The sequence below is a fragment of the Anabrus simplex genome, chromosome 6, assembly GCF_040414725.1.
Source record: "Anabrus simplex isolate iqAnaSimp1 chromosome 6, ASM4041472v1, whole genome shotgun sequence".
NCBI classification, from domain to species: Eukaryota; Metazoa; Arthropoda; class Insecta; order Orthoptera; family Tettigoniidae; genus Anabrus; species Anabrus simplex.
Genome location: NC_090270.1, coordinates 153,675,823 through 153,691,782, shown reverse-complemented (window position 1 = coordinate 153,691,782; position 15,960 = coordinate 153,675,823). Strand labels below are relative to the sequence as shown.

Here is a 15,960-nt window from a genome sequence, read left to right as displayed (position 1 = left end):
CCAACAGCTTACGGAGCAGGATAATGTAACCCGACAAACATCATGTGAGCAGTTATGTGACCGCATGCCAAATGACTCAGTTGTGTTCATCTCTGACAAGGCACATTTTCACCTCAGTTGCTGTGTGAATAAATAGAACATGTGGTATTGGAATGCAACAAATCCCAAATAACTTTATGAGAGGATCGTGTCATGGTATGGTGTGCCATATCAAGAGTAGGGATCATTGGTCCATACTTTTTTCAAGAAAACGTTTGTGCTGTTACCATCAATTCAGACTGTTATGTGACAATGATCCAACAATTCTTACCTGCTCTCCAAGAAATGGATCATGACCACGTGTGGTTTCAACAAGATGGGGCCACAGCCAACATCTCCAGGGTTTCCATGGGTGTTTTGAGAGCAGCCTTCTCGAAACGACTGATCTACATGCAAGGGGACGTAAACTGGCCTGCGTGCTCGCCTGATTTAGTCCCTCCTGCTTACTTCCTATGGGTTCATCTCAAGTCCCTATTTTACAAAGATCGTCCCAACACCCTGGAAGACCTACGGAACAACATCCAAGCCGAAATTGACAATATCCTGGTCAATATGCTTGAAAAGGTGACTCAGAATTTTCGAAGTTGACTGAATCAGCGTATTGACAATGGAGGACGACACTTAACAGACTTTGGGCCGATTGCAGAAACGATGACTAGTTTTAAGCCTTAGACATCATCTACCTAAACAACGTCTAAATCAAGCATGATCTTCCATTGCATAAACATTGTTCAGTCGATGTTTAACTAGACATCGCTTAAAGTTTCAATTTTGGTTTGAAAATGGAGACAGAAGTATCTTTCATGCATCTCTTTGCTTGTCGCAACCAATGAAATTCGTCGGTGCGCGCGCCGAACGCCAGTCAGCTGTTTATCTTCCTACACATTACTCAAATATGGCTGAGCATGACTTGCCCACAGATAAGAGTATCGCTTTCGGTGGAAATTAAATCTCACAATATTATCGACACTAAAGCGACACTCCAGCATACGGGGAAGTGTAGCTTTGATTATAGCGTTGTTACAGTTGAGTGTAATCTACTCATAAATACGGTAGCTTCGACGAAGGGAAGATGAAGCAACAGTAAATGTATAACCGAGTGTATTGTACGGGCCATTCTGGAGATTCTGGAGATCGTAGGTTCGAAGCGCATCATCGGCAACCGTGAAAATTGTTTTCCGTTGTTTCCCTATTTTTACAGCAGGCAAATATTAGGTCTGTTGTTATGGCCACGGCTCTTCTTCCCCAGTCCTCCTCTTTAAACAATAATCACCACCACTTGCCTTTTCCTATCTGATAGTTGCCGAAAACTTATACGATCATATATATAAAAAACCCATACAACCTACTTGTTAGTTTTCACTATTATGTGTGTTTACTTAGCAATAAATATAAGAGAATCCCGCCCGGTTGATGTATGTGACAGCCCTCTGACGATCGGGACACGTAATTCTGATATGTTCTGTATGTAGTCGAAATGACCTATAATTCCGTGGAAATTACCCCATGTATATAATAAAAGATATCGGTTACCTAGAATTGTATTCAAGTTGACAGTTACCGGACTGTCACTTTGTCAGTCTCAAGAAACAAATCTCGAAAAGCGAAACCTTATTTTAAGATCTATCTCCCCGTGCATGTCAAACGAATTGCTGTGATTTAGCAGCGGGCGACCCACAGAGAGGCCGTCGGACTAACCTTTCTTCCCGGAATCGTCTCAACATGATAATACAAATTACATATTTCATGCTACATTACCTCTTATTGTGATTCCCTCCTCTCATTTGAGGTTAAACAGTGCTCTCGGCACTGTTTAAACATGACCGGTTGAACATCGGTTTTAGACAGTGTCTAAGTGATAAATAACGTCTCTGCAATGCGGCAGCCATACTTAGGCATTGTTTAACTGTAAGCATCGTCTAAATACCGTTTCTGCAATCGGCCCATTGTGTTTAAAACTGTGTAAATTCAAATTTCCACTGTTGTGCAGTAGGCAAAAAATAACAATAAAATTGAATGAAACATATAGTATGTTTTATTGAATTTTCAAAACAGGAAGTTTCCATGCCCCACCCTGTATTTCATAAAATAAAACAATACAGCCAAGCTTTTTATTTTTCATGATCAGTCATTTTTTCACAAAACTCAGCTTTTTATTGTGGAGTCCAACACTTGGGAAGATTTTTATTTGCAATCGCGTGTTCGGTAGTCACAACTACGTGTTCAACTTTTACAAATTCCATCACAGCATTTTCCTTCAAACTTGTTTTCAGCACACTATATTCACTTTATTCACTCTCAGAAAGTTCAATTTCTTACCTGCCAGAGCGGAAGAGAAGAACCGAGTGATTTTCAAGTTCACTGTGTTTGATAAAGACCATAGGAAACAAACCGATTCACGTACAGAATGCACAACACACACAACCACAGCTCACAGCAACAAAGTTAAGTGAACAGGAAGTGAAGTGAAGCTGATCACAGTCACATGAAGGATATTCCCATATTTTAAGTGACAGGCACATACAGTCGATCGAGTAGTGCTATCGAACTGGATCGATATCATATACTTTGATACGCTCGATAACTATGGATGTGAATTAATCTATCAACATTTCCTGACATCAAAATTCAACATCAAGCGATGATGGCAGCACCTAAGTGGAGACACACTTTATACAATAAATACAAATTTTCATCACAACTCTTACAATCTGAAGTTTACCAGTACGCATACTGGAGCGCACCAGCAGAAAACAAGCCCTGTTTAATATGCAACTAATACCTAACAAAGATATTTGAGAATTCCTATCTTGATCCCTCGCCCAATATCACTACACTACCGAATATTAATAAAATAATGTACACCCTGAAGCACAATTTGACTAACACTCAAGTTTCGAGTTTAGGGAAATTAAATTCTGTCATGCCTCAATGAACAAACAGATGGACAGACAAGAACTGAGCCAAACTTATGTTAGACTCCTGTATACCTAATCCAAGATATGAGGAAGAAATATGAAATGTACAAACAAAATTACAATTTTATTTACATAGATGATACTTGGGTTCATAAACGACACAATGAAAAAGTGAGAGTGGGAAACATAGATCACAGATGGCAGTATAGGTATTACACTTCTACTGTACGAACAGAAACTCTCATATCAAATTTTTAGGACATGCTATGTATAACATATTTCTTTTTGTCAAAACTTAAATTTTCTCACTAACATTTTCCTGATTTGTAAACTAATATCAAACATGACTTTCAATAATTAATATTAAGTATAAGTTGACAGTAATCAGAATATTGAACAGGATTACCTAATATTTTAATATTCATAACAATAACAAAGTCAATACCATCTACTGCAATGGTCCAGCATTCAAATGGATAACCAAAGGTTGGGAGGAGACAATTCCAATATTTGGTCAGCCCATAGGATTATTTGCTCTTCTCAAAGCAAGGTAGCCAGCAGTAATATCCATGGGCAAACTACGAACTGTGCTGAATTCTTCAGCCATAGCATAATATAACTTTGTCTGTGGGTCAGTATATTTGGCCTGCAGAGAACAAAAGTAACATGTTTTGAATGAATCATTATTAAGTACATAATTACTATGGTGAATCTAGTAATACGTACCAAAAGACCTGATATATCTGAGTACTTTTTTGCTGGTTTGAAGGAAGGTGGAGCATCAATGCTGCTGTCTAGAAAAGCAGAAAGAAGAGAAGAAAAAAAATTATTTTGAACAAATTTACAGGAAAAAATCACTTGGTGTACTGGAATGAGAACAAACAAGTGTATGAATATGCACCAAAAATAGGAAGTTAGGAAGGAAGGTACAACATACAGAAAGAACAAACAAAGTGACAGGCTGTGGGCACAGGAAGCAACAACAAGAAGACAAGGACTGTTATAAATTGGGTATCATAACGGTTTTGGTTAGTGTTTGTCTCTGTCATATTGAAAGAAAGAAAACAAAAACAGGTCAGTAAGAGAAAAGTGTTATTTGATTTTCTTGTGATATTCCCAACATTTTTTTGGTGACCCTGACATGATCTTCATGACTATACAGTAAGATTAAGACATTTATAACTTAGTTATTTTGAAGATATGACAAATACAATTTTCATTAAGAATATGACGCCGTATATTAACTGCGTGTGATCACATTTTACAAGAAAACTACTTGAACTAGTGCCATTTAAATAGTGTCCGGCTCCATGGCTAAATGGTTAGTGTGCTGGCCTTTGGTCCAGAGGGTCCCGGGTTTGACTCCCGGCCGGGTCGGAGATTTTAACCTTAATTGGCTAATTCCAATGGCTCGGGGGCTGGGTGAGTGTGGCGTATTTAGCATTAGAAATCATCCTAGGTAGGGCACTCATCTTCACAGACATGCAGGTCGCCTAATAGGCCGTCTACGAGAAAAAGACCTGCACCAGGCCTCTCCGGAGGCCATACCCCATTATTATTATTATTATTATTATTATTATTATTATTATTATTATTATTATTATTATTATTATTATTTAAAAACAAATAAACTAAGAAATGGAGAAAATGACAAAAGCTAGACGACCAGTGAGAATTCTGTTTAATAGGGGGAAAAAGGTCATACTCGCAAATAGTGGGGTTATGTCGTCCGATAATAGCTATCGTTTACAGGTGTTTTTTTTTCTTTTGCTATTTGTTTTACGTCGCACTGACACAGATAAGTCTTGTGGTGACAATGGGATAGGAAAGGCCTAGGAGTGGGAAGAAAGCGGCCGTGGCCTTAATTAAGGTACATCCCCAGCATTTGCCTGGTGTGAAAATGGGAAACCATGGAAAACCATTTTCAGGGCTTCCGACAGTGGGATTCCAACCCACTATCTCCCGATTACTGGATACTGGCTGCACTTAAGCAACTGCAGTTATCGAGCTCGGTACAGGTTATTTTTCAGCAACTAGAAGAGGTAATGAAAGAAATGAGGGGATGAGATGAAAAGGTTATGAATATTTTATTACAGAATGATGGAATTGAAGAAAGCATTTTAGAAGAATGTGAGGGGGTTGAAGAGTATCATACAGCATTTGAGAATATGAGACTTAAAATACATAAAACTCTAAGAACAAACACAACATTCAAGGATGCTGATGGTCTTTCCTCTATGAATGAAGATTTCAGAGGCTACAGTCTGCCAACAGAAGCAAAAACAAGGTCATTAAAGTGGCCCAGAATTGAACTTAAAACCATTTAATGGGGATTTAAAGGAGTGGCTTGGTTTCTGATCTTAGTTCAAGAAAATTCATGAAGTTAAGACTTTGCCACATGACTCACAACAGCTGCCCCATTCAAATAAATGGAGGAATTTCATACATCCTGGCAGGCGTAAAAACATAAAAGTGCAAACTGGAATGTTATTGGATATGCTTTGTTTACTACCAGCATAAACAAAGTCATTAAGCAAATTAGTCAGTATATTACATCAATGATAATGTACTTTTGAGGCACTATATGATATACGCAAGGATAGGATGGATATTTTTAGACTACATCAATAGATCTGTTTGTTTTTAACTGTAAAGCCAAACACAAATGGAATGTACATGACTAATAGAACTTTCCTGAAGATTATCACGTTGTATTTGTAAATCAAATGGATGATTCAATTTGTGAACAGACCTACCTGAGTTTCTTAAAAATTTAAATCTGTGATATAATCAAATATGGAACATAACAGCTAATATAAATTTTGTTTGATAGAATTATGCTCAAGTACTGGCCACTTACACAAAAGATAGAGAAATATATGTACCCCCAATCTTGAAGTACGTTGTTTGAAGACTTAACATTTATTACTTAATCACAACTGAACACTGTCCTCTTTTATCATGCACTTCTCTTGTATTTAAGCTATTTGGGCTTTCTTTCTACTGAACAGAAGTATCACAACTATACTGTGGTACAGAGTGTTGACATGTAAGAATTTTAAACCATATCAATATCCACACAGTTTTACACTTATGAGCACAATGGAATAAGCTTTTTGCCAAATAGCTGAGATTTCAACTTGCCCTACTTGCTGCAGTGATTCTCTTGCAGACAGTGGTACTGGTGCTACCTCTAGTGTATTATTTACTAACTCTATGGTCTCGGCGACATGGCTGCTCCAATACACACGAATAGGCCAACTGTGCTGCAAGGCGTGCAGTTCATACAGAACCTTAAAACGACACTTAGGCACTTATTGGAGAAAGCTGTAGCTAAGTGTGCGCTCCTAATGTTCTGTCATTCACAGATCCTAACAAGGTTGCCAGATCACCAGTATCAGAATGGGTATCGATCTTTGGCTCAATAACAACATTTAATATGAAGGATGGGATCGATAATCGCTGTTCTGCAGCTCTGCAGATCGTATTATGAAGCCGAACCTGATGTACAGACATGCTGTACCCACTTGAAGAGTCGAGCTTAGCCAGAAGATTTGCTGCGGTCATGGCATTCCCATTCTGGCAAGACCCCAAAATTCGTCTGGATAATTTAATGAAGTTCATACTTTCAGAGGTAGAAAGTGAAGAGAGGATTACTATGGCAATGACAGGATTTGGTCTTACAACCTCAGAGTCTAAGCAAAAGAAAGGCGGCGGCAGGGGGGAGAATGTTTGATATTCTCAGGAAGAGGTGCCAACTGCAGCTGGCTTAGTACACTGTAAACAGGTGGCTGTCCTAATCTGTTGACGTGTGGCTTTTGTACTAAGAAACACCGCAACTCAGGCTGTTCTCCAGCCCAAGATATGACACTGACAAACACAAGATTTTCGCTAATAAGACATGTCATTATACAAATAGTCAGGCTCCATGGCTAAATGGTTAGCATGCTGGCCTTTGGTCACAAGGATCCTGAGTTTGATTCCTGGCAGGATTGGGAATTTTAACCATCATTGGTTAATTCTGCTGGCAAGGGAGCTGGGTGTATGTGTTGTCTTCATCATCATTTCATCCTCATTACAACGCACATGTCGCCTACTGGCGCAAATCAAAGGATCTGCATTTGGTGAGCCGAACATGTCCTTTGACACTCCCGGCACTAAAAGCCATACACCATTTCATTTCATCATAAAAATAAGTGTAAAATCAGTATAAAGTGTGGTCTTTATGGCAGAAAACACTTAGTTTTTATGTGTCCTGAATTGGCAGTAAACAGCAGAGCTAAAGTTACACTGTATTCAAGAGGAATGGAAGAGGTCATAACTAAAGAACAGGATTATGTCTTAGCTAGTCTAGCAAGCTGCCCACACATGTTTCTACAAACTGTGATGGTTAAAATACAGGGGACAAGAAGTGAATTTGATTCTGGATCTCAAAAATCTTATGGTTCTTTTTTTTTTTTTTTTTGCTGTTTGCTTTACTTTGCACTGACACAGATATGTCTTATGGCGACGATGGGATAGGAAAGGCCTAGGAATGAGAAGGAAGTGGCCGTGGCCTTAATTAAGGTACAGCCCCAGCATTTGCCTGGTGTGAAAATGGGAAACCATGGAAAACATCTTCAGATCTTATGTTTTCGAGTCTTCGGCTGCAAAAATGTCTTACGAACTTTGGGGAAAGGAAATTATAGTGCATTCCTTATTTGATGGGGTAGATCAGCAGAACACAAACATAAGCAGTATCAAATTCATCTTGCTAGTGTGGATGATTCTTGTAGGTGTAATTTTGAAGTGTTAGATCCCTACATGTGATATTTCTCAAGTGACAGTTAGACCTTGACTAAAGGAGCTAGTTAAGCTGGGCATTGTTTTAACAGACTAGGAAGACCAACCTGGTCCTATCAGTATTTTGACTGGTGCTGATGTACGAGTGAAGTTGTTCACAGGGCACAGAGTGTTTTTGTTTTCTGGGCTGGTTGCAGTTGAGACATTTCTAGGTTGGATTCTAATGGAGAAGGTACCAGAACAGTCCGTTAATACCAACATGGCTGTTATGGTGACCTCATGTTTGTTCAAGAGGCAGGTGTGTCAGTGTTGTGACTACTGAACACAGTAGGAATGTCAGAGACTTGTACGCAAAGGTCAAAGGAGGAAAAAGCTCTAGCAACAAAAAAGGGCACTTTCTAGAGACTGTTTATAGAGATGGGCGATACGAGGTTCGTCTGCCATGGGTTTACGGACACTCTCCTCCACCTAATAACAGGATTATGGCTGAGAAAAGATTATCTTCAGTAACTGTAAGGCTACAGGTATAAGGTTTGCTTCAAGATTATGATGACATCCTTCGAGAATGGCAAGGAGAGGAAATAGTGGAGGCAATACTTAAAAATGGTAATAATGTACATTACCTGCCACATAATGCAGTTGTGAAGGAGAGAAGCACAACTACCCATATTCGATCATTCTTAGACAGATCATCTCAAGAAAAGAAGGCACCTTTATCCTGAATGACTGCCTCAAGATTGGACCCAATTTAATAGAGCTTGTTCCTGATAATGATGATGATGATGATGCTTGTTGTTTAAAGGGGCCAAACATCTAAGGTCATCAGCCCCAGAGATTATTCCCTTAGAGATACAATGATTTAGAGAAAGATATTTGGGAGTTGTTGCTGACATAAGAAAGGCATTTCTGCAGATTTCTGTATTTCCACAGGAGAAACTTTTTAAGATTCTTGTGGTAATTGCCTCCATAACAACATTTGTGAACTTAGAATTGTTTCTTTCAATTTTGCTGCTGAATATTGTTTTAATCTGATAACGGTCATAATTTAGTTTCATTTATATTTAACTTGAAAGTCTTCAAAATAGATGAGAATTTTATGTAGTATTTTCTGCAAGTGTATTCTAATTGCCAGCCAGTAATGAAATGCTGTTGGAAGTAGAGGTTTTTGTTTTAAATATTAAAATTATAGTAGCAATACAATTGTCTTTTAGGAGTTCATTGGGAACAAAATTGGGACACTAACAAGGGATGAGTAATGAGGAATACTGTAGTGGATAGAAGGAAGTGTTGATTAAGTGGGGGTTGCATTGGGTCAGGAGAACAATTTTTAAAAATAATTCTGTTAGCTTACCATGCGGTGATGGTATTAACAGTAGTAGTTACTCTGCATTACGTAACCTCCAATATTTGACTCCTATATTTTTCCGGCCAAATGCTGTTTTTAGCGACACTTGTCTTAGTGAGCCTTTTTTATATTGACTAGATACCTACATCCAGAATGCCTAATCATTGTACATTCTGTACCGGTATGTTATCTGGCCGACTCGATTTGCTAGGCGGTTGCAAGAGAGTAGTTTTCACAGTTACGCTTTTGACTTGCCCACATTTTGAGCTTATTCTCGGTGTAGGTAATAGCTTATAGGACTGACATTTCCAACAAATCAATAGTTTCTCTTTAAATATCTTTTGCAGCATTAAATTTGTATATTATGTTTGGTTGCTTTTTGTCTGCGAGTGAGTTATTGTAGGACAGAATCGCTGTTAAATGTTGACTAAGTTGAGTTACGCAGTTAATAATAATAATAATAATAATAATAATAATAATAATAATAATAATAATAATAATAATAATAATAATAATCATATGGCTTCAATTACTGTGTTCAGACACTTTAATTTGATGCCATCTGGCTGTCTGCTCGTCAACTACAGCGTTTTGTTTTACTCTTGGCCTGCTAGATGGCAGAGTGAAATGAATCTCTATTGGGTGTTTATGGCTATGAATTTTGTCGGGCAAATGAAATGTGTCATCTTTTACTTGTATATCCTGTTCAAAAACCAGACTCCCTCTAAAGGGTTTGAACCTGCTATCTTGGAATCCGAGGCCGACATTCTACCACTGATCCACAGAAGCAGTTATTACCATACCTGCCAACTTTACAAAACCTAAATCATGAAAAATCAGGAGAAATCAGAAGCTACAATTGCTCAAAACTGCTTATTCTACATGTCTTGCGCAATACAGTTCTATGAAATAACACTTATTGTCTCAAAGCCCGACTGCTGCTATATGAGGCTACAAAGAATTCGGAGTAAACAACAGCACCCGCAGACCCACGCCAGGTATGACAGCTTACAGCCTGATTATAGGCCAAGTCTTGCGATTGTGCAACAACCCTGGAGGAGACAACGCACTCAAATAGGAACAATCAATGTACTGAGTTTGACTGGGAAATGTGAAGAGTTAGTGGACATTATGGAGAGAAGGAAAATATCAATCCTAGGACTGAGTGAAACTAAATGGATAGGTAAAGGGAAGAAAGAGTTGAGGAAAAGCTATACCTTCTACTGGAATGGTAACAACAGAGAGATGAGAAATGGAGTAGGACTGATATTGTCTAAAGTGTTAGATGGTATTACAGAGTTCCAGTACATCAATGAGAGGATTATAAAGGCAACAGTTCACCTTGGGAAAGAGAAGCTGACACTGGTGCAAGTATATGCCCCTCAGATGGGTTGCAGTCAAGATGAAAAGAACTAGTTTCTCGAAGACCTAGAAGAGACCATCAGTGAAGAGAGGGTAATCATCATCGGGGACCTCAACGCACAGCTCAGGACAGACAGGAATGGCTGAGAAGGTGATGGGACCACATGGCTATGGGAAAAGGAATTCAGAAGGGGAACATCTCCTAGACTTCTGCATAACAAACTGCTTGGTAGTAAAAAACAGTTGGTTCAATCAAAGAGTCAGTCACAAGATTATTCGTTACAGCTGGGATGGAAAGAGCAAGACGGTCACTGACTATGTCATTACAGATAAAGAAAGAAGTAGACTTGTGACTTATGTCAAGGTGATTCCAAGTGAGAACCTCAATAGCGACCACCGGTTATTAGTAGCAGATCTGAAAGACATTAATGTACCAAAGATAACAATCAGGAAATTACCTAGGATTAAGATGTGGGAACTACAACAGATTGGAAAAAGGACCGACTATCAGGACCGCATAAGAGGACAACTGCCTACAGAAGAAGTGGAGAGTGGTGAGGTAGAGTGGACAAGATTTTAAAACACCTTGATAAAAGAAGCAATGGTGGTTTGCGGGAAGACAAGTGCAAGAGTAAAGGAAAAAAGAGACACCCTGGTGGAATGAAAGAGTAAGATCCTCAATCAAGGAAAGGAACATAGCACAAAAAGAATGAGATAGAGAAAAATCTAAGCCAGAACAGGTAAGGGATGAGGGGAGGATCAGAGACCTCGAGCAAGTTTACCGGGACAAGAAATTGAGAGTTAAAAGAGTAGTAGAAGAGGAGAAGATAAAGTGCTAGGAGAAATTTACTAAAAACTGAAGGAAGAAAGCAGAGACAATATGAAACTATTATTCAGAGTGATCAAAAACATAAGGAATTCACTTGAAACCAACAAAGCAATTGAGGATCTTTATGGAAACCTGGCCAAGAAAGAAGAGGACATCAGAGAGATTCTGAGGAATCATTTTGATCACCTATTGAACAGAACGGAAGCAGATCAGAGAACAAAAGAACCAGCTGTTTAAACCTGTACAGAAGAACCTCCCATTACATGGGCACAAACAGAAGCAGCCCTTAAGAAGATGCCGCAAGGGAAATCGCCAGGAATCGATGAAGTAAGCACCTACATGATTAAAGTAGCAGGAATCCAGGGTTTACAGTGGCTACACAGAGTGCTCACTGCAGTTTGGAAAGATGGCAAGATACTGACTGATTGGAGCAAGGGTATCATTATCCCCCTGTTTAAGAAAGGAAATTGCCGAAAATGCTCCAACTACCGGGGAATAACACTCCTTTCTCATGGGTTTAAGATTCTTGAGAAAATCTTAGAGAGCATATTGGAAGTCATCTTAGAGCCACAGTTTAAAGAGGAACAGTATGGCTTCAGGCCTAACAGGTCCACAACAGACCTAATCTTCAGTGTCCATATGTTAATGGAAAAATATTGGGAAAAAGGCAAAGATCTGTTTATGGTTTTCCTAGACATTGAGAAGGCATAGGACAGCATTGCAAGAGATAAGATATGGGAATGCCCGAGAAAAAGAAATGTGCCAGAGGAACTGGTGAGGAAAGTTCAGATGCTGTATGAGAACTGTACCAACTGTGTGCAATTGGGTGACGGACATTCGTCCTGGTTCAAGACTGAAAGTGGAGTCCAGCAAGGCAGTGCACTATCCCCATTATTGTTTATTACCATCATGGATGGCATAATCAAGAACATCAAGAAAACCTCTGGTGAACTAAATGCAATGGCTTCGCTGATGATGTTATGATCTGGGGAGAAACTGAAGAACAAGTACAGCCAAGACTCAATGAATGGAAGGTTAAGTTCCAGGAGTTCAGTCTCAAGATAAGCGAACTCAAAACAGTAGTGATGGCAATAAGCAAAGAGGGACGACCAACAAACATCATGCTAGGAAACCATCCACTAGAGAGTGTGGAAAGCTTTACATATCTCGGCAGTGTAATATCTCGAGATACACTAGCCACAAAGGGAGGTGGCAAATTGAGTGCAGAAGATCTCTCACTTTTACCAGCAAATACGAACACTCCTCTGGGATCCCAAGTACCAACAAAATCAAAGCTGGTGATGCTCAATCAGTACTTCATACCAATATTAACCTATGGCATTGAAACCTGCACCCTCACTACGAAGGACTCATCAAGGTTGCAGGCATCCGAGATGAAGTTCCTTAGGTCCACAATTAGGAAGGAAGCTGGGATTATTACATCATTGTTAGATCGGGTCAGCATGTCCAGACTGAGGTGGTTTGGGCACGTAATGAGGTTGGAGCCAACAATGACAGCATATGTTGACTTGGGGAGACATGTGGCAGGGAAACAGATGGTGGGAAGACCAACAACCCACTAGATGGACATCATATAGATGGACATTGCAGATCGGGGAAGGACATAGGAGGACGTCATTATCAACAGAACGTACCTCAATAAGACAGAATGGAAGAGGCCTGACAACAGTACCCATAAAACTGGAACTGTAAAATGATGATGATGATGATGAACCCTTAGAACTCACGTGGCGGGCCATGCCTGACAACAAATTTATCCCGCACAGATCCAATGTCAGGCAATGTCCAACATGATTTTCTTCTCTGCGTAACTCCTTTGATGGGTTACATAAGCATGAATCACAGATTCAGCAACCTACTGCTATCTGTTGATGAAAATTTGAAGCCCTGTATTGCAATAATCTCTTTGAACTCAGGCTGTGCAGAGGATTCTTTGAAGACCATGCAAGGTTGTAAACAGACATTGCTTAGCAACATGGCGTCATTTGAGGAGCATGAGAAATAATCACTTTTAACCAAATGAAATGGCATATGGCTTTTGGTGCCGGGAGTGTCTGAGGACAGGTTCGGCTCGCCAGGTGCAGGTCTGTTGATTTGACGTCCGTAGGCGACCTGCATGTCGTGTTGAGGATGTAATGATGATGAAGATGACACACACACCCAGGCCCTGTGCCAGCAAAATTTACCAATGATATGGTTCATGTTTGTGGGTTACTGTAGTCACATCCTAGTTTGTGAGCCATGGGCAACGACTGAGTGGCCTAGTAAGTGATCCTGAGAGTCGGGATACCAGTTGCTATGGAATGGGAGTGGGCATCTCGGACATATTCTGAGTCCTGGCCCTCCTTGTGCTCAGGCGGCTAGGACTATACAATCCACCGGTGGTCCATAACCCGTTAGAGGAGAGATCCTCACTTGGACTATGTGCAAGTATGGTAGCATTCTGCTTCATGAATTTACCGAGCTCAGAACATTTTAAGCAAGCCTCGGACCTATGGGAGTAATGAAGTCCCACTCCCATTTGACAGGCGAGGGACTCCTTGGAAACAACTTGGCGAACAAAATGGAATTCGATGGGGAGCTATCAATATTATTGGGGCTTATGGAAGAAAGAAAGTAGAACTGGCTGAGTCAGCAAAGAGGATGCATCTGGATGTGCTAGGAGTAAGTGATATTCGGGTAAGGGGAGATAACGAGGAAGAGAGAGGAGACAGGTGTTAGAAAGGGAAGGGCAGAGTCTGGGGTAGGGCTCTTTATCAGGAATACCATTGCATGCAACACAGTTTCTGTTAGGCATGTAAATGAGCTAACGATGTGGGTAGATTTGTCAGTTGGAGGAATTAGGACTAGAATTGTGTCCGTGTATTCACCATGTGAGGGTGCAGATGAGGATGAAGTTGACAAGTTTTATGAAGCATTGAGTGACATTGTGGTCAGGGTCAACAGCAAGGACAGAATAGTGCTAATGAGCAATTTCAATGCAAGAGTTGGGAATAGAACTGAAGGATACGAAAGGGTGATTGGTAAATGTGGGGAAGATATGGAAGCCAATGGGAATGGGAAACATTTGCTGGACTTCTGTGCTAGTATGGGTTTAGCTGTTACGAATACATTCTTCAAGCATGAGGCTATTCACCGCTACACATGGGAGGGTAGGGGTACCAGATCCATAATAGACTATTTTAACAGACTTAGAATTCAGGAAATCTGTTAGGAATGTACGAGTTTTCCGTGGATTTTTTGATGATACAGACCATTATCTGATCTGTAGTGAACTAAGTATTTCTAGGTCTAGGGTAGAGAAAGTGAAATCTATCTGCAAACGAATAAGGGTAGAAAATCTCCAGGATGAGGAAATTAGACAGAAGTACATGGATATGATTAGTTAGAAGTTTCGAACAGTAGAAAGTAAGGAGGTTCCGGATATAGAAAGTGAATGGGTGGCATACAGGGATGCTGTAGTAGAAACAGCAAAGGAATGCCTAGAAACAACTGTGTGTAAAGATGGGAAAAGGCGAACATCTTGGTGGAATGAAGTGAGAGCAGCTTGTAAGCATAAAAAGAAGGCTTATCAGAAATGGCTCCAAACAAGGGCAAGGCAGACAGGGATTTGTATGTAGATGAAAAAAACAGAGCAAAACAAATAGTTATTGAATCCAAAAAGAAGTCATGGGAAGATTTTAGTAACAACCTGGAAAGGCTAGGTCAAGCAGTAGGGAAACCTTTCTGGACAGTAATAAAGAATCTTAGGAAGGGAGGGGAAAAAGGAAATGAACAGTGTTTTGAGTAATTCAGGTGAACTCATAATAGATCCCAGAGAATCACTGGAGAGGTGGAGGGAATATTTTGAACATCTTCTCAATGTAAAAGGAAATCATCCTGGTGGTGTTGTGAACAGCCAAGCTCATGGGGAGGAGGAAAATGATGTTGGTGAAATTATGCTTGAGGAAGTGGAAAGGATGGTAAATAAACTCCATTGTCATAAGGCAGCAGGAATAGATGAAATTAGACCTGAAATGGTGAAGTATAGTGGGAAGGCAGGGATGAAATGGCTTCATAGAGTAGTAAAAGTAGCATGGAGCGTTGGTAAGGTACCTTCAGATTGGGCAAAAGCAGTAATTGCACCTATCTATAAGCAAGGGAACAGGAAGGATTGCAACAACTATCGAGGTATCTCATTGATTAGTATACCAGGCAAAGTATTCACTGACATCTTGGAAGGGAGGGTGCGGTCAGTCGTTGAGAGGAAGTTCGATGAAAACCAGTGTGGTTTCAGACCACAGAGAGGCTGTCAGGATCAGATTTTCAGTATGCGCCAGGTAACTGAAAAATGCTACGAGAGGAATAGGCAGTTGTGTTTATGTTTCGTAGATCTAGAGAAAGGATATGACAGGGTACCAAGGGAAAAGATGTTCACTTTACTGGGGGACTATTGAATTAAAGGTAGATTTATTAAAATCAAAGGCATTTATATTGACAATTGGGCTTCAGTGAGAATTGATGGTAGAATGAGTTCTTGGTTCAGGGCACTTACAGGGGTTAGACAAGGCATAGGATAGGAGGATAGGTTACCTAGGAGAATAATGGACTCTGCTATGGAGGGTAAGAGAAGTAGAGGTAGACCAAGGCGACGATGGTTAGACTCGGTTTCTAACGATTTAAAG

The 15,960-nt window shown here is 40.0% G+C and overlaps 1 protein-coding gene across 8 annotated transcripts in view; it reads right to left on the bottom strand.

Moving 5' to 3' along the window:
* The window catches only part of LOC136876224 (INO80 complex subunit C), a 92,055-nt gene that overhangs the window by 9,234 nt on the left and 66,861 nt on the right, over positions 1–15,960 (bottom strand). For 4 of the 8 annotated variants that reach the window (XM_067149993.2, XM_067149991.2, XM_067149992.2 and 1 more), the window contains 2 exons: positions 3,684–3,751; positions 3,063–3,603 (listed from right to left, as the gene is read on the bottom strand). In XM_067149993.2, the coding sequence (XP_067006094.1) occupies positions 3,472–3,603; positions 3,684–3,751 (200 nt within the window). In that variant the 3' untranslated portion in view covers positions 3,063–3,471. Of the gene's footprint in view, positions 1–3,062; positions 3,604–3,683; positions 3,752–15,960 lie in introns of those variants that run through there. The other 4 variants (XR_010860557.2, XR_010860555.2, XR_010860556.2 and 1 more) reach the window with 3 other exon arrangements.